General features: G+C 38.5%; 1 protein-coding gene across 3 annotated transcripts in view; it reads left to right on the top strand.

Moving 5' to 3' along the window:
• The window catches only part of NREP (neuronal regeneration related protein), a 30,105-nt gene extending 13,959 nt beyond the window's left edge, over window positions 1-16,146 (top strand). For all 3 annotated transcript variants that reach the window (XM_079143537.1, XM_079143536.1, XM_079143535.1), the window contains 2 exons: window positions 9,369-9,446; window positions 14,378-16,146. In XM_079143537.1, coding sequence (XP_078999663.1) covers window positions 9,369-9,446; window positions 14,378-14,503 — 204 coding nt within the window. In that variant the 3' untranslated portion in view covers window positions 14,504-16,146. The remainder of the gene's footprint in view (window positions 1-9,368; window positions 9,447-14,377) is intronic.
• The last annotated feature ends 10,809 nt before the right edge of the window (window positions 16,147-26,955 follow it).

Below are 26,955 nucleotides of genomic sequence, written 5' to 3' on the forward strand. Positions count from 1 at the left end.
TCTCTATTTCTTGGCTCCGTGGCCTTGGGCCGGTTCTCTCTCACTCTCCCGTGGTGTTCTCATCTGTGAAATGGTAAGGGGGATGAGCACAGATCCACTTTGATGCCTGAGCCTATCACCAGCACTTTATATATTTTGGTTCATTTCATCTTTGCAATAAAACTGTGAGGATAAAATTAGTGTACCAGGAAAACATGCTTAAAATTTAAAAAAATCAAACATTATAGGCTGGGTGTGTATAGCTCAGTGGTACAGCATGTGCTTAGTGGTTTATCCCACTACCCTGGGCAGTATCCCCCAAATCATTATAATGGATGCTTTTCTACAGAGAACTTCAGGTCCTCAAATATACATATTATGCTTGTGTGGGTTCCAACAACCCACATGTATTGCACATATTTCTGTTCTTTTGAGGAAGTATAATTTTGATGTTTGGTTCACAATGGAAGAAAGATGAGGTTAGGAGAAAGTAAATATGAGGTTGAAGTCTTGGTGAAGAGACAGCATTCGGATGAAGGTCTGAGTTTCCAGTGCCATCTTTTTCATGGTAATAAGAATATAGGTGATTCCTTTTCCAGGGCACTCCGCCTCTTAATTTGGCCTTCTTTTGCATTACTTTCATGACTCCTGGAGCATGTATTTCTTTGCTGACTCCTAATCCTGAAACACCTTGTCTCTCTGGGTTAGGGGCTTTTCCCTTTGGTCTTCTGTGCTTCCTATGGTACTTACTGCCTGACTGGAGCCTTCTTCACAATCAGACTTTGCTCCATCAGTGGGGTTGAAAACCCAGGTGGTGACCAGGGAGGTAACCCATTCATTCTCACCTTATCCAATTTCTCTTATAGTATTAGTTTTTTGTTAGTTTTCCCAAAGAACAGGTTACTGGAAGCCTTTTAGTGGCCTTTTTATGACCTGAACATTTGTAGCATGCTGATACAGATCTGGATATATTTTTCCTTTTTTTTAAAAGGTCAAACTTCTTATAAGAAAAGCTATATCCTCCCGCAATGGAAATCACTTTCCCTCCAAAGTTAGTGGTCTGTTATGATGCTGTTTGCTGCTCAAGAGATATCAGTCTTTAAATGACCAGGACAGTGCACCACAAGCATTGAACTGTGAAATGACTTTAGCTGAACATTGAGGGGTTTGTAGCTGCCAGGAGAAGAGAGCACATTGATGGAAAGAATGAATAGTTTCCCTTGGAATGAGCATTTATGCAGAAAATGCAGACTTTCCGGAAAGCTCAGTTTTGTACATGTCAAAAGAAGAATGCTTTGGAATGTCTTTAGACTCTTCAGAAACAACTGGCTGTCTTGTCCCATCCAGACTATGGAAAATCCCAAATCCTATGTATAGATAAATAAGTAAGATCCCACTAACCTTTGACTGAAGACTTTAACAAAAGAAATTTTGTAATTTTTAAAGCAATGACTCCATGTTGGCGAAAAGTTTTCACAAGATTTTAATGGCTAACAGTAATTTTTGGACAGGAAGAAAGAAAAAAAAAATTCTTGGTGACTAGAAATCAGACTTATAATAGTTTCTGAAGGCAAAACCTGGGGTAGCATATGTAAAATTATTCAAACTAGCTAATAAAGGCAAGTCTGGATGTTTCCTATTAACCTTGGAATGTTTGGAAAAAGTCCTACTATCCAGATGTCCAGTATTGGAAAGCATAGCAAGAGCATTACTCTCATTTGTGGTAGAGAATACTGTTCTAAAATTCACAATTGTGGTTTAGTGTGCTGGGGCATAATATAGAATTAATATTTAAGCATTCTTCCTCTTTTTTCTTCTTAATGTACCTTAAAAGTAGGAGAAATATCACAAGATGTAATGTTTCTCATTTCTTGGTTACAACTGAAAACCAATTTATGTAACAGAATAGGTGGTCCAGACTTAGAACTCAGATGTGTTAAGTAAATATTTACTTGAGAGGTAAAAGATTTTATTAACATATTTGTCGAGGTCATGGGGTAAGGAAAAGCTTATGCTATGCATTTATTAAGTGCCTGAGGGGCCCTTTTGCTGCAAGTTGACAAAGGCTATTTTTCCTTTCTTTCATTTTTAAAATTTTTGCTGAAAAGAGCAAATATCTTCTATTATTGCCTTTACTTTCTTTTTGTTCATTCAAACTGCATAATCTCAAACCAGTTTTGAAAAGCTCCTTTATTTTTTTTTTTCCTCTTTGTTTGGAAAGTCTTCTTAGATATTACTTATGAGATTTGTTTCCAAGCTTTATTCTTGTACTATTTCTCCTGGTTTACTTTGGGTTGTTATCAGCTATTTGGACTTTGTTTTGTCTTCATTACTGAAAAGAAAAATAGCCCATTAAAAATCAAGATTTGAAGTGTTGAACTTACTTCCTTGAGTTCAGTCCACAGTTTGGCTCTGATTTCTGTACCAGGCTGACCTCCAGTCTAGGGGAGGGTGCCTTGGCAGAAATCTGAGAATTCCTCGATCGGAGACTCCCTTTTTTGGATTTTTGGAGTCTTTAGGTGGATTGCTTTGTGCTGAGCATATTCCTTTTGGGCAGGAGCGAAGCTGGAATGAGAGGAGTTTGCGCAACCTAAATGTTTGCAACTGACCTCAGTGTTCACCATGCTTAAATAAGCCAGCGGCTGCCACGCCTGACCTTAAACCATACGCCATCAAAGCCTGGAAAACTCACATAAGGAATGGGTTTAAATAGTGGTGAAGAAGAAATGTCGGGTATAGTCGTCAACCTTTTGTGGCTTGCCCCAACTTGATTTGTTGTTCCCCTTGCAAGTCTTTGCTGTTATTCTTAGAAATCAAATTTTAAAAGACTCAGCAGCCAAACAAACAGTCTATCGTGGAACAGAGTGACTGTGGAAGCTCTTTGTGCTGACGATTAATTTCACATGTAAACACTTTCATTTTGTTGCCAGTGAGGAGATTTTCATTTCCTTTCTCTGCCTAGTTGAACTCTAGAAATAAAGTTCCACAGCTGTCAGTTCCCACATAACATCAGTGTCCTCTTAAGGTGGCTTCACAATGAGAGGAGTGAATTGAGAGGATTCCACGATTCAAGTCTACACAGCTTGTTTCAGACATGTGATTCACACAGCAAAGAATTAATCAATCTTTGGCCTGCCTGACATGTAAAGTTGAACAGGAACATAATCTACTGCCTAATATGAATAAAATGTGAACATGTTCTGGGCTCATCACGGGGATATGTACCCGAAGTGAATGCCAATGGATTTAACCAACTTGTGAGCTATTATTGTCTTCCTTATGAAACACAGTCCCCTCCACCCCGCCCCACACTATTGCTACATGTGAAGGACTTGTCAGGCCACTTTCTCAGGAAAACCTGAAAATGTCAGCAATGTAATGCAGCAGAGTCACAAAGGCCCTCCTTTCCTTTCTAGCAGAAGGACATTTCTGGTTATTGAGCACAAGAGTCAGGTGTTCATATGTTTCTCTGTAATTACCCATTGTTACCACAGCCAACTCCTGTGGTGTGTGTGTGTGTGTGTGTGTGTGTGTGTGTGGCGGGGTGCATGTTTAAATGAGGTACGTGCATGTTTCAGTTAGTGTCCAAGCAAGAATGTGTGCCAACTTAGGCACTGATGCCTTTATTCTGCTTTCTAGGGTGTGCAGAGATTCACATACATCATCTGAACAGCCTGGGGTTCTGTGTACTTACCTTTTGTCTTCAGGTAGCAATAGTTCCCCCCACTGTGTGCTTTCTCTTAAAGCACATTCGCTAGGTAAAGTGGATCTCTAAGACTAGGTCTCCAGAGAGACAGTACAGCATATCATCTTTTGGTACCATCTGATCTTTGATGTAATGCTGTTCAGACAAAAAAATGATCCTTGCAGTTCATTTATGGTTTCAGTTTACGTTCTACTCTCACATGACCAGCAATAGTTGGGAGCTGAGTGGCTTTTCAGGAAGATTCTTAATAGTGCTACTTCAAAGGGTGTTTGCAGAAATGAAGTGCGTGTATAGGTAAAATTACAGTGCTAGGTTTCACAACCTATTGGCCAGTTATGCAGAATACCCACATGTACATATGTACACACTGTTTAGTTGGCCAAGAGATTATGAAATATACTCCTTTGTTACACAAAGAATTAATTATGCAGGTTGGAGACCTGCTGCCCTAGCTGCTATGCAGGGGAATGTACCTATCCTTGTTAAGTCATAAGGGGGCCGTGTGTGTGCATTCTTTAAACACACAGGACCCCATCAAGGACAAAGACTAATAATACAATGATGATCTTGAACAATACAATTATGCATCATATCTTTGTATCAGATTTCCTTGAAGGCATGATAACCAATTTAGTAGGCAGCATTTATGTATGTGGGTATATTTTTGATCTGAAGAAAGATATGACACTGCCTTTGAGGGTCATTATCACAGAAACAGTCTCCCCAAAGAAATATTGGTGAAGATGGCAAATGAATATGAGCAAATGCAAATGTAGAAAGAGGTAATAGGTATATTTCAGAGTTTACAAAGAGTATAATGGTAGTGGTAGGAAACATGTCAAAGACTTTTGGATCAATTCTGTATATGAACAGTGCTATTAGGAAATGCATAGCTAGTTTTGAAACCAAAAGCATAAAAGAACTTAAGCAGTAATCTATTTTATGTGTTTTTTAGAACCTTGAAAGAGAGATCTCTGGTTTCCCCAAAATTTTATTTTTCTAATTTGGAGTGCTAGTTGTCAGCTATAGTTCATATCAAGTAATAATTGCTGACAAAATAGTTGCCTTATCAGCTTCAGAACTGAAGTTATTTTCATTTTGCACCATCCAGAGTGTAAACAAGCCTCAAGACAAAGAGCAATTTGTAGGCTATGATGGAGTCCCCACCAGCAAACACATTTGAGGGAATCAGTAAGAAATAGTATATTTTTACACAAGCCATATTTAAATATATAGCAGGTTTAAATGTATGACATACACATGAAAGCAACATATTTATCATGACTAGTGAAGTTAATTCAATGGGTTCTTCACATTTTTTTCTTGTTTTTAAAACTAATTTCCAGATAAAATAGCATTGTAGAAAAATAAACATTAACTAATATATCCAGTGAAAAGAAGAAACATATTTTTCAAGAATTTAAGAAAAACTTTTACATAGTCTCCAAATTAAAATAAATTTTTCCTATTCCTCTATATTTTGCATACATGAAGATGTTTTCTTAGTATTGAGGGTATGGCTTCATTCCCCTATTCCCTATCTAACTTGTAAAAGAATAGTGTTCTAGAGAGTTTCGAGGATTTCATTTGTGCAAGAGCAAGCAGCTTATTTTATACCTGGAAGATAGTTTGAAAAGACTATATACTTCTCTTGTGAAGATTAAGGCATACCTTGGTTTAATCAAACAAAAAATCTGAGGTATTTCATGTGTATTACTCAGAATATTCGATTTCTGAGATGCAAACCACTTGCAACAAGAGAGAGAAGTCATTGAGGATTAAAAACGAAAAAGTTAGAATCACTGGTCTTCATGAAAATCACAAACTTGACTCCAGAACAGTAAGTGAATGGAACACAGTATAAGCCCCAAGTTCTTCTTTGGAACATAGGTTTTCTGGCATCAAGAAGAGTAAGCAACTTTCCAATCCAACAAGGACAGACAGACTCCAGAAGGACAGGAAACTTATCTCTGTTTTCTGACCTTCAAATTGTCAGCATTCAGAAAGCTTTGATCACAGGGCCATTGTCAACTCTGAGTCTTCTGAATGAGTTACAAAGGTTGCGGGTGGCCATCTTCATGTGGTCTTCCCTTTGTGTGTCTATGCTTTGCTTTCCTCATAGAAGGACAACTGTCATTTTGGATCAGGGTATTCCCTGACATTATCTTTTTAATTTACCTCTGTGAAGATCCTCCAAAAGCAGTCAAATTCTGAGTTACTGGTGGTTAGGACTTCAGCATATGAATTTTGAGGGTACACAAGTCAGCCCATAACACACACTTTTAAAAATTATCTTTGTGTGGGTTGGTCACCCCTGCTGTGCCCCACCCCCAGACTTGAGCAGGAACTCCCCAGACTTGAGCTTCTGGACATCAGGAACTCAATTTCTCTTCTAATTCCCAGAATTTACCATAGTGTCCAGAACATTGCAGCTATTTCATGAGCTCTTGGTGAATGAGTGTGTGGAGATTAGTAAGAAATTTGGAATTGAAAAGTGGCACTGTGTTCTTCACTGCAGAGACTGAGTAATAGACTAGATGATGTTCAAATGGGAAGATGAGGCAGAGAAAACAGTGCATTCAAATCAAGACAGTTAGATGGAACGTGAGTGCTTGTTGCGGGTGGCTACCCATTTTCTTTTTCTTTCTTTCTTTCTTTCTTTTTTTTTTTTTTTTTTTTGTGGTACTGGGGCCTTGTACTTGCAAGGCAAGCACTCTACCAGCTGAGCTATCCCCTAGCCCTGGCTACCCATTTTCTACATCCAGAACTGAGAGTGAGATGAGAGTTGAAGTCTTTATGGAATCCCAAAGGTCAGGTCTAAGTCATTTGAGAGCAAGGATAGTGGTTGTCAATATATCTTTTTCCCTTAAGTCCTTCATTTTAGGGTCTCAAAATACCACAGTTTTAACAAAGGATAATAATATAACAGATAGTATTTATTTCCATTGCCTACCACCTTTTCCCAAACAGCTGCATTTAAACTATTAAATGCAATAAAATAAGAAAGAAAGAAAGAAAGAAAGAAAGAAAGAAAGAAAGAAAGAAAGAAAGAAAGAAAAAGAAAAAGATATTTAAATCTACCCTTCGGATACTCTATCTAGGGATCTGTGAGTTCTTAGAGACCAGCCAAGCAGGTTTTAGGGATGTAACTGAGACTTCTCTGTCCCTGCCATTTTTGGCTTCAGGTCCTGACTTTGAAGGAGATTGGAAGAAATTTACCACAAGGCCAAAGTCATATTTGTTCTTCCTGTAGTATACAATGACTTTTATGATTCAAACACTAAATAATACTTAATTAGAAATGCTTTTGGTTCACTTGTGGCCACATAAATATGTTGCAGAAGAAAAAATAAATTTGAAGCAAGTAAGAAAGTTTCCTTTGTTGTGGATTTTGCTATCAAATACTAATATTCCCAAGTTCAATGGCAAAAATCATTGACTATTTTTCTTAAGAAAAGGAGAGATTTCTTCAAAAACCAAATTGTTAAAATAAGTGTAATAATTTCTGAAAGGCAAACTATTTTGCCCTATAATAATGGGTAGCTTTAGTACTGATGCTTTGAAACTAGAAGTTAAATGCAAAATCACTGTAATTTTGTTAAAATGGAATATCTCAGAGAAGCACAAGAAAAAGAAATGACAACATTTACTTGACTCTACATCTCATTGCTTCCATATGCTTATTAAGTTTTTACATGAACTTTTGTCAACATTTTGTGGTTTCTAAGGAAACACTAATTTATTTTTAAGTCATGTTTCTTAAAGGGGTAGTGTGGGAAAGTGATCATTTTATATCCATTTACATTAATTGAACTCACAATTGATCTCACTTTAGGGTATCCTATAGTTAAACCCAAACTGGAATTCTATGTGCTATAACTTTGGTATATGCTTTGAAAAAAAAGTGTGTATTTTTTATTGTAATTTTGTTTTCTTTACCCATTCCAGGCTAAAGAGAATGTCAGGAGTGGTTGCATGTCCCAAACAAGGCAGATGGTGTAATATTTCAAGAAGGAGCTGGGCAGAGGAGGGGAAATCTGTAGAAGAGGAAGGTGGATTAGGTTTGAGGGAACCACTTGGCTCAGACAGCATACCCAGTCCAAAGTAAGAAAATAGCGTTAGTTCTTGCAGGATGAGCTCTCAAGTATGTAACACTCAATGTGGGTGGTGACCATGGACCGGTGTAAATTTGAGGCAGAGGTGGTAGGCTATTTGCATTCTTGGATAATGCGAGGGCAGCAGGATAGGGAAAGGAAGAGAGCTTTGAATCTAGAAACCTAGTATGAGTTACATTCCTACCCTACACTGACTCTGTTGCTTTGGACAAGTTGTTGACCTTTTTGAGTTTCAGTTTCCTTGTCTGTGTAATGATATTAAGACCTACTCACAGGCTTATCATCAGGATAACATAATGTGTGCAAAATTGCTTAGTAAGCTGGGATGTGTTATAAACATTACTGGTGAAGAGTGAAGATAGTTGCTATTATATTTTCCAAAAGAGTGAATGCAGTTAACCATCCATGTTTCCGACCCCAGACCACCTCTGGACCAAATGAATCCACTGGGACATATGAAAACATTACAATCAGCTCAATTGTTTGGTTAGTGCTTTCAAAACCAAAAATGCCATCTAGACCTACTTGTTCATTTATTAATGAAGTGTGATTCTTAATTGTTATTTATTAAATGTGGAACTTATTTATAAAACTTAGAGAATCAGATCTGGAGGGAAAGTTACCTAATTTCATCCCTCTCTTCCAGCAGGGCTGTAATCAAATGTGAATTAGCCCTGACAGATGGTTGTTGGATTCTGTTTCTAAAATTTTTAAAGAAGATTTCACAGTTTTCTTCTAAATTCTTTTAGTAATTTAACAATTCTTGTGCCAAGTTCTTTCTTATAGCTGACCTAAATCTGTAGTTGTAATTTTAAGTCCTTTCCCCCACTCCTGTCTTTACTGGAGATGGAGAACAGCTGGTCAGCAGCTTTATGCTAATAACTCTTTGTATATTTAAAGAAGAGTTACTCAGTTTGCTTCCCTCTCTCCACCTCCTCCTACCCTCCAGAATTCATCCCCTAGTATTCTCTGAATCATTCATGGCAATGTTGCCCGGCTCCCTACCCCTCTCTCAGATGCTTGGCTGTTTCATCCAGCTGGAAAGAGTGTGTTGTTAGTGGCCACGTGGGCCTGGAGAGAATTTGGGATGATTCTGCCCTTCCTCCTTTACTTTGTGCATAATCTTTAGCCCAATAAGAAATGATTAGAATAACTCCTGACAGTGTTTGATGGGCACCTGACATACACATTTATGTCATAAACATGGACCTTCGCAAGGATACTTACAAAGGTTGCTTTGAAAATTAGGCCTCCCTGGTGGCTTGGTGTACCCTGCCAGACATGCCATTGAGCTACTACTTCTCTTGCTAAAGATAATATTGATTGATATCTCTACTCCATTGGACTTAATCTTAGAAGATATTTAGCTAACATTCTGCTGAGTGCACTTACATTCAGAATCATACTAATAATTGGAAAGAGTTAAAGGGTTTCCCCAGCACTCTTAAGTTTTAAAAGGGGGAAATAAGTGACCATTGAGAAGAATTGAGCTCATTAAACTGTTCCAAGGTGATTTCAGGGTGGATCTTGTTTGTAATCTGAATGTGTATATTTTTATGTTTCTATAGGTTTACTACCCAGAACTCTTTGTCTGGGTCAGTCAAGAACCATTTCCAGATGAGGAAATGGAGGGAAGGCTTCCTAAGGTAAGATCCTGATCCACCATTTTGTGGTGGATTTAGAGGCATTTGCGGGGGGGGGGGGGGGGGGGGGAGTTATTTCTTTTTCATTTTAATATCCATCCATTAGCATGATACTATGATTACCTTGGAAAGAATATATATTTTTAAAAGCATAACCTAAAGTCCTATGACTCTTAAAGTTCATTTTATCTTCCTTTCTTGCCAAACAAGTCAAAAACATATTTTTATGTAAGAATTATGGGATCAATTTATCACATGTACATTTTACAGATTCCTTATTGGACAAACTCAAATATGATGATCAACCTAAAAACTAAAAGAGGTGATTAGATGGGGGATTAGGATTTCTCTCTCTCTCTCTCTTTAGTTATAGATCGACACAATACCTTTATTTTATTCATTTATTTTTTATGTGTTGCTGAAGATTGAACCCAGTGCCTCACATGTGCTAGGCAAGTGCTCTACCACTAAGCTACAACCCCAGTTCCAAGGATTTCTTAAAAATGTGAAATGATGACCTTTTTTTCTGCTAATAATTCCTGTTGTCTGATAAGAGTACCCATGAAACAAAGTGGGAAGAACATAAAAACTGTTATATTCATTTTCCTAATTTTTAGGCAAATAAACAAACATTTAAAATTTTTTAAAGCTGTAGATGGACACAGTACCCTTATTTTATTTTTTTTTTATTTTTATGTGGTGCTGAGGATCGAACCCAGTGCCTCACACATGCTAGGCAAGCGCTCTTCCACTGAGCCACAACCCCTGCCCTCCAAAAACATATTATATCTTAGTGTGACAATTCTCTGCTTTGAGAAAACTTTAAAAATGTATATTTCAGATAGCAGCACCATTTCCAAGACAAAAAAACAAAAATTTATCAGTTTTTACTCTATATACCTTTAGACTTTGTCTGTTAAGGTAAATATCAATTTGACCTTAGGAAGGAGGATTGTACTTTTTATCACTGACGTGCTGATTTTGCAATGAATAAAGAAAAAATCTGTTGGAAATAAAATTTCTATTCAAAAGTTTCATCTGTGTCATTGACTAATGGTGAAGCCTTCCCCCTCACCCCAGTTAACACTGGTATTTCAATGTTTAAGAAACTCTTATTTACACTAAAAGATTTTAACAATTCCCTGTTACTAACAGGCAGAAGTTGAAGAAATTGTGACAACTGGAAGTTCACACTGAGTGAAAATAATCCTAAGTCATTTTTAATCTTTCAGGGAATTTCTGAAGGTCAAGGTTGAAGTCATTGGCTGGAAAGTAGATGAACAAAACAGTTTAGGTCCTGCCTGATCTTCAAGATCTTCCAGGAGTCAGGCCTTATAAGCATTCAGACAAAAATAGTCATCCCTTCCGCCATCATCCCACACATGACAGGCCCTAAAGACTGAAGGAGTTAAGGAATCTAAAAGACTGGGAGTGGGGTGGGGAACAGAGGTGCCCAGTGTCCCCATAGACCTGCTCTTCTAGTGGGAGTAGAAGAGCCTAAACACTGGAGCTCTGCAGCTCCCTCCCACCTTCCACTTGCAGTAGTGTGTGTGTGTATGTGTGTGTGTGTGTGTGTGTGTGGTGCTGGGAACCACACCCAGGGTGTGTTGCCACTGAGCTACACTCCAGCCCTTGAAGTATACATGTTTTTCCCCTGTTACATTTTTAGTGGGCCAGATCAGGGCACAATTCCCCTAAGGCAGCATAGGGTGAAACAGAAATACAAACATGGCCTTTTCCTTAACTTGCTTCATTCAGGTATCCAGAGTTCTTCTCTTTGATGCCGGTGACATCAACCAGATGGGTAAGAGCAGGTGAAGCTCCTGAGCGGGGTCAGCAGTGTCTCCCTTAACTCTTGGAAAGCCTTCGGGGTCTGATCTTGCACACACTGAAGCATGCATGCTCTAGGGGGCGGGCACAGTGGATTGCAAGATCCACACCCTCTGCCATTTTAAGTTGCCTCCTCTCTAAATCAATGAGTAGTATTTTAAGCATACTCTATTTTTCTTTCTCCAACAGTTTTGTTTTGAAAAAGCACATCTTTGCATAATTGTAAGAAAAATAATCTTCATTTACTTGGTCCAAAGCACATTACTGAGTAACTGGGGATTAATCTTCTAGTAATCATCAGAAGAGAGGGCTATCCACCCGAGACATATCAGCTGTGGTGACGTCCAGGAGAGCAGGTCTGTGGGGGACACTGAACACCACTGTTCCCCGTCCTATGCCAAGCCTTTTTGATTACTCAATCTCTCAGTCTTTAGGGACCATTATGTCTGAGATGATGGAGGAAAAGATGGCTATTTTTGTCTGAATGCTTATAAGGCCTGACTTCTGGAGAAATAAGACCTCTTTGTGTCTGTCCTTTCTTTAAGAGGCCTCCTTCCCTAGTTGTTGAATCCTAAAATTCCTTTAGTTGGAGCAGAAAGTCTGTTCTTTAAAATGAAATGGGTAGGAGCTGAAGGGGAGGATGATTAAAATCCAGTGAGTCCAGGGTTCCAAAGGGAACATGCACAGCACTGTGCCCCCCAGGAGCAACTCTCCTTGCAGCTGTGTTAGTCTGTGAACCCTCAGAGTCCATCCTTTAATAGCACACCGCCCTGCACAACCTACCTTGGTGGCCTTACTGGTGTCCCATTACTTGGGTGTCTCCCATTGAGCAAGTTAATTAAGGGGAAATTGGGTAGGGGCTATTTTTGTTTCTGTTTTAATCTCTGTGGGTTTAAAATCTAAGTGCGCTCAAGCACTCAGAACATGAATAATGAATGAAAAAATGCATGAGTATTTTTAGGACCTCAAAATGAAGGTGGGGAGTGGGGAGTAAAAAATGTTAAATTCAACTCTGAAATACTTGGCTTCACTTTTTTTTTTTTTTTTTTTTTTTTTTTTAAAGAAGTACCTCTTTCCAAATTCCCAGGTTTCCCATTTCATTTTCTTGTGTATTTTGCATGGAGGTGCAAGGGTACTAAGACTGAAATTTGTATGCAGAGCAGACTCATTTGATTACATGGGTCGTTTTTAAGTCCAGCTGTGTTCAGAATGCAGTTGTTGAGTGAGATAATGTTCATGAACTTTTTGATTTCCCTTCCTTGCTGGACTGTTGACAACTAACAGCTATTGAACTCTTCGTTTATCCAAAACCTAAGTTTGTCATGTCTTGACTATGCTAACTGGTTGATTGAAGGGGAGGTAGCGGGCAGTGGTATTATTTTTAAAACACCAGAAAGTTTCTTTGTTTTAATTTTGGGATGAAATTATTCACAACCACAGAAACTTCCCAATATTATGCCAATTTAATCTAGGTCCTTAATGGTATGTGAGTGATGAAATATATTTTAATTTAATTTTCTGGGTTTCCCATTGGTATTTAACAATACCCAAACAACCTCTGAAATCACAATTTAAGCACTGTACCATTAAAGTGTGTGGATTTCACATACATCCTACAAATGTATGCTTTCAGAGTCTGAGGTTTTTAAGCAAAATTTATGAACACCAGATGTTTCATATGGAAAACCTGTACAGTAAAGAAGACTTCTTAAAGTTGAATTATCTCCTGCATTTTGTTCAAACTGAGGCTGCTGAAAATATTCTTCAGTTTTGTATTGTTTAGAAGTTCTCAACTTCTGAATTCTTAAATATAAATTCAGATGTGATAACTTAAGGATCCCAAAATAAGAATATCACTGTAATCTAAGTCCTTATGTCTAATCAAATTGGTTTTTATGAAAACTGTTGTGTTAGTACCTGTGTCTTGAGCAAAAGAAAAACGAGAGAGAGAGAGAGAGAGAGAGAGAGAGAGAGAGAGAAACCAGCTCCTTTAACAGATTATTTAAAACCACAAAGGAAATTTTTTTCCAAGAAAACTCCAGTAATTAAGAGTTTAAATAACAGAGAGCCTGTTGTCAAGCTCCAATATGTTCATAACTGAACAGGGCATACAGTCCTTTTGTGGTTAGTTAAGACTTCTGTATTGCTTGGGTAGTGGGCCTCATTATCCTGCTCTCTTGCTGCCTGGATATGATGGAGAGCTGCTGTCCACTGCTGGCCCCTTCAGTGCATCAGCAGAAGCTGTGTGGTGGGTGAACATCAGTCACGTTGAGGTTGGATCATTGTAAGTCAGAAACAAAGTCTTGCTCATCAGGTTTAGAAGAGCCCCAGTCAGCCCACACCAACTGAACCATGCCCTCATCCAGCCTTGGTTTCCCATTATCACCCTCTTTCCTACAGCCATTGTCCAGGCTCCCTTACGTGACTTCCTCCCAAACACTTCCATTCTTGGTGCCTACTTCTGGTTCTGACCATTAGGACCCACATGGAATGTGCCAATTACTTATAGAATAAACCACACATAGAAAAGATTTATGCAAGTTGTTTTTAAGTATTTTTGTTATATATTAGAAAGCAGACTATTACCCCCCTCCACCACACCATCTGCTGAGCTTAAAAAAAAATTACCTATTAACGTTCCTATGAACACCTCTCATCTGGCCTGATGTTGGGCCCTATCTGATACCAAATATCCCCAGAAATCTGATTCTCAGGAATGCTGCCTCACATGTGGCTAGACACCACCATTAGAGAACCACTTGATTCCACTGAAGCAAAGGTGGTTAGTGTTTGATTGCTTCATGCACCCACAGACCTAATATTTACATTTGGGTGAACTGTGTTTAATATGTAAACTGTTTGCAGAATAGCAGGAGTTCAACGATGAAAAGTGGGTAGGAGGATTGGAGGTGTAGCTCAATGTAGAGCCCTTACCTAGGATGTGTGAGGCCTTGGGTTCAATCTCTAGCACATGCACACACACACACACACACACACACACACACACACACAAAATAGTAGGTAGAAAGGATAAGCAGAATTAAAAATGGTTTCAGAAGCATGACTAAGTTTGTCTTTTTGTGTGTGGGTCAACTGCTTTACAGGGAAGACTTCCCGTCCCAAAGGAAGTGAACCGCAAGAAGATCAATGAGACCAACGCTGCCTCCCTGACTCCACTGGGCAGCGATGAACTCCGCTCCCCAAGTATCAGTTACCTCCACTCTTTTTAATCGTAACACCTCCATTTGTATTACATAAGGTGTATGGGTATTGATGAGGTCATGGTATCATATATGGGATTTTTTTCTGTGTAAATCATCAAGTATATGAAGAAACTATGGGACTCTGAGCCTTGCTTTAGAGAATTTACAGTGGACAAATAGGTATCATCAAACCAGTTTTTAATCATTCTGACTCAAGTGAAAACGCTCAGAATTTCACACTGTGAATCCACGTTTACAACCCCCTACAGGTGGGCCTTCAGGCCTGGTTCGCTACAACAGTGTCTTCCACAACTCAAACTCCCACTGCTCTCACACAACTGGTCCACTCCCGCCTTTTCACTCATACAGCTCCCGACTGCTTCTTGCAGAGGCTGAGAGTCCCCATTTTTTTTTTTCATTTAGATGTAACAAGCCTAGTAGTTTATGTTCATCAATTGTCTGTATATCTCTATATTTTATCCATGTACTCTTTTGATGTATAGAAGTAGTTTGAAACTCATTGTTTCCTTGTGGTAAGTGACCGAGATGCTGCCACAGGACCTGAGACACTGATGAATGGTGCTATTTTGGACTTTCAACATGCTCCTTGGCGAGGTAGCTCTGATGGAGTTATTTTTTATTTCCATGTTCTAAGAAGGTGTTGGTACTCTGTTTCCCTGAATGTTGTTCTCTAGACTGGATTGACTTGTTTTCCTTGTGTCTTCAGTGTGGCTTTCTTCCTCAGTGTTGTAGGTTGAGCGAATGCTACCAAGAGTGTGAGAAACTGTCTCGTTGGCTGGCACTCATGGACATGCAGGCACGGTAGCGGGAGCAATCACAAAACTGTAATTTACTTACCAAATCTCTTCCAATCCATGGCCTCGCCTGCCTGACTTAGAGAAAGAAAAGCAATAATTTTACAGGCATTTTGAGGTGTCTCTTTGGATTCTTTCTGTTTGACCAGATATTGGGGCGGGGGGAGGGTGCGGAGGCGGTGGTGGAAGGGTCCACTCTTTAAATGAATGCCCTGTGAAAAAAATCCAAAAACACTGGCATCTGTACGAATATGAAAATTACACCTTTCCCAAGTATTAAGTTGGAAAAATGTATTTTCTAAATAATAATGATGATGATGATAAAAGGCAGAGCAATTTTTTTGGGCAGTTTTGACAAGCAAGGTGTAGATTTTACATTTTTGTCCTTGCTCCCAGTGAAATGGATAAATAAAAATAAAATCAGATAATACCATCTACTCATGGAATGTTGTTGTGTTAGCCAGTCTGAAAGCCCACCTTAATTTTTATATAACTTTGTCTTTTAGCTCTTCCTTTGACAGGGCAGGCCTTGTTCTGAACTGTTCCGCTTCTGACTGTTAAACACCGATGACGCATGCGCTGCACTTCGTTCTCTTCTCGCGCTCCCATTGGCCTGAGTTTCTTGTGCTTTTCTCCCACCCCCCCTCCTTTGTTAGAATAGGTATATCAGCTGTGTAAATAGAGCAACAAAACAGTATTCTGCATCTGTGGCATTTATGTAGAGTTGCAGTTGTGTACTGCTGAAAATGCAGGCTTTTGTAACAATGTGATCTTTACTGATGCACTCACAAGTACCCAATGTATTTTAGCTATTTTAGTAGTATTTGTTCAATAAATATGCAAGCTGTAAAGAAATTGTCTGATTTGGCTCATCGTTGAAGGGTCCTACTTTTAAATGCCTTCATTGGTGCATGCTAATTTTTGTGTTCTCAGAGCCCCCAAAGTCAGGCCAGTAAACCCAAGGGCAAATATCAAAAGAGAATCAGCTCTGCCTTTCATGCATTTTTCCCTTTTGAGGGCTTTATAAGATTAAGAGCTGGGCAGGGCCTCATTAAGATGGTATTAGCAGAGCTGCCTCTGGACACAAAAGAAATCAGACCAAGATTCTTTTATTTCTTGACTCTTTCTTTCTTTCAGGGCATTCCCACATACCTCAAAACTTGTTCTTTCTCACTCCTTGCCATTAAGACCTACTCTGTGGTATTCTTTATCCTTACCAAAAGACACCTGACCTTGCTTTATGGAATATTTGCACTTTTACACAGAGGAAAGGTTTAAACTTGTTAAAGGATAGAATTTTGAAATAGAATTTTAAGTCACTACAACTTCATTTGTATTTACCCAGCTACCTGGAACTCAGTAGATGGTAGAATGGCCTCTCCAGAATCTTCTGGAGGTCTCATGTGATCTTGAAACCTAGCAATTTAGGGGATTCATACTTTCCAAATTGGGAAATGTCTGCTGGTCTCTTCATCTATTATGGGAGCGGAACTTTTGATTATGTACAAATTACTAACTGGCTGATTGGGTTCAGAGATTGAGGGATCACCTGAACAGTGGCTAAGGGACAGAATTTGGAGATAAAAAATCAGAGAGGTAAGGAAGAGGAGCTGAAGGTAATACTACTCCTAAACTGGGAACTCAGCCTCTGAAGAATGGATCATCAGATGTTCTCTGGGAAATCGTGGGTTCTTGATTGTATGTGTCAAGAGGGACTTTTAATTTGGGAGTTGCTGAGTTTAATTTAAAATTAATGCACATCTCAGAATTTGGTTGGGTTTCCTCCTTACCTTCAAATTTTAATCTTTTTAAGAGAAAGTATCCTTTGGGAAGAACTAAATCCTGGTTGCCTACCACACAATCAGAATTTGTTCAGCCTGAAGGAAAATTCTTAAAATGGAGACACCTTCACTTCTGGGTGATCCTATCCAGAAATTGATATGTCTGGAAGTAGGGGAAGCCCTTCTGAAATTTGCTTTCCTTTAAGCGTATAAACAGCCTTGTTTTCCTCACCCATCAGGCTCCCATCACCTGTAGGGATGTCAAGTTGTGAGGGAATAAACCCTGACTTCTTGCCTTGTTCTGAAAACAGAAAAAGGTGATGAGGTTGAGCAATGGGGGTGGAATGGATGGAGTTGCTTTGCTCCCATCTGTATTAGTTATCTGTTCCCACATTACAAATTACAACCACATTTTGCATCTTGGAAACAACAAAAGTTTCATATCTCACAGATTCTGTTGATCAGAAATCCAGGAACAATTTAGCTAATGATTATTGCTCAGGATCTCCTGGTTGCAGTCAAGATGTCAGCGGGGACCACAGTCCTCTGTAGGTTTGACTGGGGCTGGAGAATCCTCTCCCACTACGACTCACTCTCATGACTGTTTGCAGGATGCCTCAGTTCCTCTATTCATGGGCCTCTCATAGAGCTGCTTGGGTATCCTCTTCATTTCCTCAAAAGTAAGTAATTCCAGAGAGAGAGGAGTAAGACAAAATGCCTATGATCTATTCTCACAATGCACCATCATCTATCATATTCTGTTCATTAGAAGCAAGTCATTAAGTGTAGCCCACACTAAAGGAAGAAGGGAATTAAGCTTTACCTCTTGGAGGAAAACCAAAGAATGTTTGGACATATTTTTTAAGTCAACACATCATCTGAAGTTAAAGCACTTAGGGTAATTGTATAGCAGGGGTCAGGTGTAAAAAGAGCTAAAATTAGAATCATAGCTACTTCTTCCTGCTGAAAAAGTTTTCCAGTCCTTTGAAGATGAGAGATTGAAGGTAGAAGAGGACAGCAACCAGGAACTATATTTGGAGTTGCACAGCCTCCATTTATTAATCAAAGTGCTATCAGCCCCACAAAGAATATTTATAGAATGTTATTGGAAGCTACAAAAACAAGGAACCTGAAATAAGTGATGTTTAATGTTCTGAGCAAATTGTGAACTATGGGGTTCATTGATGACAACTCCCTTGTTCTCTGCAAAGTTTGAAATATTAGGTGATTGATCTTGCACTGCACCTTAAATATACAGGAATCATGGGTGAGGATCAGCTACAGACTTGTAAGGGTAAATATCTGCTGAGGCAGAGCTAAGAATTGGAACTGGCCGGAATCAGAGCAGAAGACCCCAAACTGCTTTGTTCTCTCACCAGAGGCAAATGCATCACCATGTTGTTTTTAGGTGGAAATTGCTAACCAACAATCATGGACTATGTATAACCTATAGACATTTTTTGTTCTGCCTACAATGTGTTTTATAAAAATATTGAATTATTTGCCAATATTGATAAAATGGAAGGTTTCACATGAAAATCTAGGTAGAAAATGAATGACTTAGCAATAGTGGGGTTGGAGCTGAGTTGCAGTCTCCTCCTTTGGATGAGCCATGCCCCCTCCCTGATCCAGTCCTCACCACCTCTTTTCTCACACCTGACTCATCTACATCACTGCCTGCCTCTGTTGGCATGGCAGTTTGCAACACCAATCCTCTGGATTTGGGGGATGATGATACACTTATTTTTGACGACCAAAAAAAAAAAAAAAAAAAAAAAAAGCTAGAAAATATACTATTTGTGTTTGGTAGTTGGAGGACTTGAGGACTTGGAGTACCATGGACAACAGATTGGAATCAGAGGCATCTTAATGCTAATCCCAAAACTTGTCTGCTGCAATTCCATTTGAGCCTCTGTAGGACTTCATTGAAACTATTAAGTCATCCTCCTTCCATGGTAAAAAATCTTGGATGGGGTCAGGCTAGGGTATATAGGTAGAGCAGATTTGTGATTTTCAAACTGAGGTATTGTTTGAGGTGTTCCTAAAAGTATGCAATGGCTTCCCAAAGAGTATATGCTTATGGATAGTTTGAATATCCTCGGTATAAACTATACTCTTTCCTAAAATTGGTTTGTTGAGAATGAGTCTAGGTTCATAATAATTCTTTCTCCACACACCTTTTTTTTTTTTTTTTTATAAAAGATATAAAGGTTTTACCCATCCCAAATTTCCATATAATACATTGCTCTTAACATGATGCCAAAAATCCAGATGTAGCATACTGAAACTTTCCTCTAATGATAATAATTAATCTATAGAGTTTGGGGTTTTCCCTTCTGATATAGATGTTAAAGGTGAATATGATGTTAATAAGGTAGAAATGGGACTTTTGGATTCACATGTAGATTTTCAAAATTCAAGTATGGTGAAGTGAAATGATGGGCATAGTAACAATTTTTATTTCCTTTTATTTCTCCTGATTTTTATTAAAGAATGTGTTGCTCTTGAGGGAAAATCCTGAGAGAGTGAAACAATGAGACATTTGTTAGGAGACATCAAACAGCAAAAATGACTTCTTCAAGTGATTTTTAAGTAGTCTTTTTCCACTATTTCAATATCAATCCCTAGGTTGTATCTTTACTAGGAAGAAAAGTAACTTAGAACAGCTGGATCAGCATAGACTTGTAAAGCTGATTTATTTTAATTAATTAATTTTGAGACTGGGTCTTTTTATGTTACCCAGGCTGGTCTCAAACTTTCAGACTCATCCTGTCCTTCTGCCTTGGACTCCCAAATAACTAGGACTAAAGGCATACACCGCTGCACCTGGTTTGCTGATTATTTTACATGTAACTAGTAAATTTTTACAAAATACAGTGTAAAATGTGTGTGATTTGGATAAATCCAAGGATAAAAACTTTCATGTGAATTCTTCCATATTCGATGCGCATTAGTTAACAAAATTGTCAAAAGTTATTGTATCAACCAATAGAATGAAATGTTTATCCAATTATAGCCAATTATCATCATCTTTTATCTTCTAAAATGTTTATTATCTTTTTCATAATTGCAACAAAAATGTATGTGCTGTCCGACTGATTAGCTGCCTAGAACTTTTCTATGATTAGTGGAGTTTCTGATTTTTACACTAGATCTTATTTAATTATTCTTCAAAGCTAGTCAACAGTGTTCAATAGCTGCACATTATTTCACTAGAGATAGGATGTACTTTGTATCATTTTTTTCTTGTATAATATGATGGTGTATTAATCATCTTGTTTTTACAGTTTATTTAAACATGCAACAATCGATTATATTAGATCTGTATAATCTTGATTTTTATTGTCTTTAGTGGTCAGTTTCACAAGATATATTTTTAGTTTTCTTAGATTTTTAAAATACTCCTTGAAATAGCTATTTGAATTGAAAAATGAAGTCAACCCTTTTTATCACATAAATTGTATGTGATTTGGCTAACCAGTATGATACTGAAGATTGACTTTGCTGATGAGGTTTTTTGCCAAACATTTTATGAATGATTTTACTTTGTAGCCCCCAAGTAGAGATAATGTGTTTGAAGCAAGAAATAAGATAAAAGCATTTTATCAAAAAGTACTGTTTAGGCAAAAACATAATCAAATTAAAAATATATTTTCTGTCTAAACAGGGTTTCAAAAGGTGAGTCTAAGTGAAAGTGTTATTGTATAAATAACAATAGTTCATAAATTGTAGTAAAGACCTATTGCTATACTTCACAGAAATTGAGGAAGTGAATTATTCAAATGACCAGAGAATAAATCTCTTTGCTAGTCAGGTACTTTCCAATTTGTTGCTTTAAAAAAATTATGAAGGAACTTATCTAGTGGTCAGGTGACAGAAGATTAAAAATATTTTTGATAATATGTCCTCACATGAATTTTGACCTAATAGAGAAGAACTCAATGAATTGAATTCCATTGCTATAATAAAACATTTTAAATTTATCCAGCTTACACCTATGGAAACATAAAAGTAAAAATAGAATTTATGTTGACCCCCATTCACCTGAGCAATAATTAAATTCATCTACAGATTCATGAACTAACAAAAACAAATTCATCTCATTGAGATACACTGTAATATAATTTCAGTTTATATGTTTAATGTTTAAGGTGTTCATGATGTTTTAATCAGTGGTGTATTGAGAACAGTAATAATTCAATCACACATTTTAATGCTTAGTGCTTTTTAGTCACAGAAAATAAAAGGATAAGTTCAATTTAGATTTTAATTGCAGATGTGGTAGGATGGTAAAATATATTCAAACAAAAATAATATTACATGAAGATAAAGTTCTTTGGAAGAAGTGTAAAGAAAAAGAAAAAAAAGGGAAAAAACCAAATTTCTGAAAGTTACAGAAATATTTGTTTTTTAAAAAATCAAATAATGGTAACTTGCCCATTGTCATGATATTTAGATTGGCCCACATATATTTATACAAGAATTTTGGTTTCCTTTTAAGGTAGAAACATTTATAATATGCCCCAAACTACATCCTTTGAAAGTATTTAAACTTGTGATGAAAAGTTTTACTGTTCACTTAAAAACTATACAATGGTACATTGTTAAGATTATTTTTAGCAGGTATAAGAGCAAAAGACTTTGAAAACCTCTGGGTTAGACAACAATCTAGGTATTGTGTTTTGAGGAACTTACTCTTGAGGCCAGACATAATTCCCACCTAGCCACAATGCCTGAATTTCCCCCATTATTTTCTTTTTTGGTACAGGAGCTTTAACTCAGGGGTGCCTTACCACTGAGCTACATCCCCAGTGCTTTTTGCTTTTTATTTTGAGACAGGGTCTTGCTAAGTTGGTTAGGGCCTCGCTAAGTTGTTGAGGCTAACCTTGAACTTGGGATCCACCTGCCTTGGCTTCCCGAGTTGCGGGGGTTACAGGTGTGCGCCACCACACCTAGCCCCTGAAATTCTTTTGAATGAACTTTTGAAGGTCATTATCCTATGGTACTATAGGGAATACAACCCTGAGGGAATCTAGCACCAATAATGTTTTTGTGGAGAAGAGAAGAAAAGGTGCAGATTACCTATGAGTGCTCGACTAGGGTGAGCTTCAGGGGCCACTGATGGACTTACCATACAGGGCAATAGTGGAGGAAGGTCCGGGAGGGCATCATTTGTCTTAGACTGCAAATCTAATGGTTCTGTGAAAGATCACCAACTCTTCTTAAGCCTTTACTTCATTCCATTACTGGCTCACATATTGTTAGTGAAAATATCCTTTTCCTTCAGATTCTTCATTATATCTCTGTACAGCACATCCAGAAGTGCTGGTCAACAATCACACTCATGGAATGAAAGGACCACCATCTGCTAGAGAAGTAGAACTTTACATTGGGCTCCAATTCTTTAGTCCTTAAAACCCCAGCACCCCTGAGGGAAAGACTATAGTGCACCAAGTTGCTCATGAATCTGGGCAGGAAAAGGGGGTTATTTTTTCTTTTATTGCATGTGTCCATTAGCTTACCTCTGAACATAACTACACAGAAGGAATACAAAATTAATCTATTCCCTCATACAATACACAATGCCATTAGTGCATAGCTTAGCTATTTCACCAAGAGACCCATGTGGCTATGTGAAAATCTCATGGAAAGAGAATTTTAAGAATGCATTAATTTGCTGATTCCTTCAAGTTGAGCAGCTTTAATTATTAGTTGAGACCTTTCTGAGCCTAATGTTCCTATTAATTTCCACCAACACATTGGTCTTGCTGAGCTCTCAGGCTGCACAGAGAGCTGCCTCTTTCTTCCGTGCAATAGCCTTCTACATCTTGTTCCCTGGTCTTTTCTTCTCCAGGCTGAACAGCCTTGATTCTTTTAGCCATTTTCCTGATTCATTTTCTGGAATTTTTAACACCCCTATTGCCTTCTCACACAAATCCTGTCTGTGATGGACCCAGCTCCTTTTTAAAAGTGATAGCTGTGTCTGGAAGGGATCAATGGCAGAGGCTGCTGGGGTTTTTGGACATAGCTAAGCAGAAGAGAGTGAAGAGTGCCAGTTAACTTCCAAACAGCTGCTATAGACCCATGTGCTCTGTCCCACTTCATGCGTTGGGCAGCCCCCATCCTAAGCGAGGTCTCCACTGCATTCCTTACTGTAGTGCTGTTCCCATGGCACCCAGAGAAAACGAGAGATGGTCACTTCTTTTCTTGAAGACCCTACACCACCCCTGTGCTCTCCTTCCCTGGGCTTTCTGACAAAGCTCTTGGATATCTGGGAGAGGAGAGCAAGAACTCTGGAGATGTCTCCCTAACTTGTTCCATAAAATACCAAGACTAGCTTCTGAAAAGCAAATATTCCCTGCAGAGCTGAGGGGCATTGCTTTCTAAGAGATAGGGGTAGCTGGAACACTAATTTGTCATTAACAGCTGGGATCTGCTTTGTCAGATGTGATAATGAGGGAGTATTTGATGTAAGTTCTTCTGGAGGAGGAGGATTAGCTCAGAGGGACATTTTTAAGAAATGTGGTAGGCAGCCCCTGGGAAGAGTGTGAAAAATAGCCACTTGCTCATTTCATGTGTAGGACACTTGAGGGATTGTCACATGTATCATTTCACATACGGCCCCTCCATGACACTATGAAGTCAGCATCATTATCTCAGTTGAGAGATAACTCATTGCTCAAAGTGAAGTGTCTTCTATGGTACCACTTTAAGAAACCTAACCGTACAATTTCCAACTTCTTTTTTTTTTCATGTTCTTTCTTACTTCCTATATTAGTCAAGAAGAAACATTACAAACTAAGAAAATTAGTATTCAGAGAAACAAAGTCAATTGGATATATCTATATTATCTATATCTAAGGAGATCTATTATCAGTATTGACACACAGTTATGGAAGCTGAAAAGTCTCATATCTGCCATCCTCAAACTGAAGACCCAGAAAAGTCAGAGGATAGTTAAAAACTCTGGCAATCAATGGTGTATATCCCATTTCTGATCTGATATCCCAAGACCAGAAGCACCAAGCACAGAAGATCAGTGTACCAGGTTAAGCAGCCTGACTGAGAGAGAATAAAGCAAACTTCCTCTGTTTCTTTTGTTCTCTTCAGACCCTCTGTGGATGGGCTGATGTCCCCTTTACTGGGAAGTTTCATCTGCTTTACTCAGTCCACTGATTCAAATACTAATCTCTTCCAGAAACACCCAGAAATAATGTTTAATAAAATATCTGGGTATCCCATAGCACAGTCAAATTGATGCATAAATTAAACATCATACTTCTAGTATATGTAAATTTGCTCTCAAAAAGTAGAGTCATTTTGACCTAAGAACTAAATGGTTGAACTCTTGATTTTCATGAATATATATGAGATGAGGTGCTAAATGGTGAGGTTTCAGACACCCAAGATGGGAGATGAGGGACATGGGGCAGCATTTTCACACCTGCATGATGTAGACCCTTGTGGTCTTCTCTGAGGCTGACTTTCAGCAGGCTGATGTCAGTCATTTGTTCTTGGGCAGAAACTCTCTTGCAGAAATGCTTTCTCCCCTGAATTCCACATTTCTAGAGTCTCTTTATATGCACCATCTGGCTGGAACATCTGCCACTGTGCCGAACCCCAGGGGTGATTTGGCTGATCTAACTTTCTGGGTGGCTGTCCCCTTTCTCCATCATTATTTTACATAGGTGCCTCCCAGAGCTGTATGACAATTAGAGGTAGACAAAGGCCATTTTCTAGGAAAGGACATATACCAGTTACACACAGAGAAACTGCTTTGGCCTGGTTCATCTGTTGAAAAACTAAAAGTGGATTGGGAAAAAAATGTAACCTTTTACATTTTGGTGGATGAAAATGACAAATGACAATATTTTTGTTCTTCCATGTCCCATACCATACGTTTTCGAAAGGGAAAGAGCTTTGTCCCCAAATTCGAGGCATAACAGAGTAGCATTCTCAGAGCTAACTCCATCTTTGATGTATTATCTGAGGCTCCAGCCTTCCTAATCTGTTTTCACCTCCCCTGCTCTGGAGATGGGGAGGGATTCTATCCTGTTATGTGACTTAGGTGCTTCTTTGGATTTGAGTACCAATGCTCCAACTTTCACCTTACTCATCTTCACAGTCTTAGACCAGTGGTTTTCCTGTCACTTCTCTTTCTACTTGTGAAGAGTCAAGAGTTAGAGCAGGAAATGATTATGTAGCTTTGCCAAGTTCAAGGCACTCAAAAAGAGGCAAAAGCTCTATTCTTTGCATAATTTGAAGAAATATGAGGGTAAGTTAGAACTTGAGAATGATTTTAGTCCAGTAGTTTTCCATCTTGGCTACATATTAGAGTTGGTTGGAGAAACCTTGAACAAACATCTATGATCAACTTCATCATTAGGAGAATAGAGTTACTCCTTCACTCTCTCCTCCAGGACAGAGCCTGGGTGTGTTTATCCTAGATTTTTTCCCAAGTGAATTGGAGATCTGTCAATCCTTTTTTCTGTCCATGATCACATATGGCGGAAAGCTACATGATGATAATTGGGCCATCTACTGAAAGCCAAATAGAAGGTATTGATTAGATAAGGCACCAGTTACAACCATAGCATAAAAATGATGACTAGTGGGAAGAATTCTTCCCTTTCTGCACACCCACATGGCTCAGGTCTAGTCAAATGACATCTTGTTTTTAGGCTTGGCCCTGCTCTTAACCAGCTGCATCTTTATCTTGGTGTGACTTGTTTTTCTCATTTGTTATATGAGAAAAATAATACCTACCTTGTTAATTGGAAAGATGCTGTGAGGATGAAAGGCTCATCCCCTGGGAGTGGTACGTGTGTGTGAGGGGGGTGAGGGGTGATTGGTGATTCTTTTCTTTCTTTCTTTCTTTTCTTTTTTTTTTTTTTTTTTTGAATAAAGGAATGACTTTTAAAAAAAGGAGAATGAATAGAGGACACATATAGAAAGGGGTAGAAAGCCTTTGGCAATCATCTAGGTAGACATCTTGGGAGAAGGAATATGGAAAAGTTCAAGATGGTAGAACTTGCAGGGACAGGAAGGAAGACAGAAAAAGATTTTAATCAGGGTACATTGTGTGTCATCTTTGGGAGACGAGGCAAGGAGGACATGAAGGGCAACAGATCTGGGGAGGCATCCAGTTTTGTCCCAGTAAGTGCACAGAGAAACACAGACAGAAGGTTAAGAGCAGAATTAAATTCCACAATGTGTTAGAGTGGAGTGGGGGAGCAGACAGTAGGAAGATCCTCTCTATTCCAGAGAAGGTGCATGTTAGGGTGATGATCCACAAAGGCATGGTGTGGAAAGCCTTGTTACTTCTTAGGTCAAGTTGGTGAGCCCCCTAGGGATGTATTTTCTGCCATCTTATTCCTAAACAGAAAAGTTTGAGGAGGATCTCCCTTCAGCATGAATGTCGAGTTCACCTTGAGCCTTGGGAACAGAAACAGGATTGTAACTTTTGGCAGAATTTTAAAGGGAGTCACTGAACAGATTTAAGCCTAAGCTCCAAGAGTGTGACAATGAGTTCAGAAAACTTTGATTTTCCCAGTTAAACCATTTCCATAGGAGATAGTAAAAAGTCTGGTGGAAAAGGAATTCTGGTCATGCCAGTCATGAAGTGTCCAAAGATCAAGCCACAATAACAGGGCAGTAGATGTGGCTGACATCTTCAAGAATTGACATGAAAGAAGCATTGGAGCTGAGCAGGTTAGCTGCACCCAGGATATACAGAAGTGACCTAGGATGGTTAAAGAAAGAGAAGCACTTAAAGGACATATGGGGAACAAAGTATATAGGAACTAAAAATGATGAATTTCTTGAGTTATGTGAAGAAAAAATTTAAATAAAAATCAATAGTAGCAGAATATCTACGAGAAGA

The sequence above is a fragment of the Sciurus vulgaris genome, assembly GCF_902686455.1.
Source record: "Sciurus vulgaris genome assembly, chromosome: 6".
NCBI lineage: Eukaryota > Metazoa > Chordata > Mammalia > Rodentia > Sciuridae > Sciurus > Sciurus vulgaris.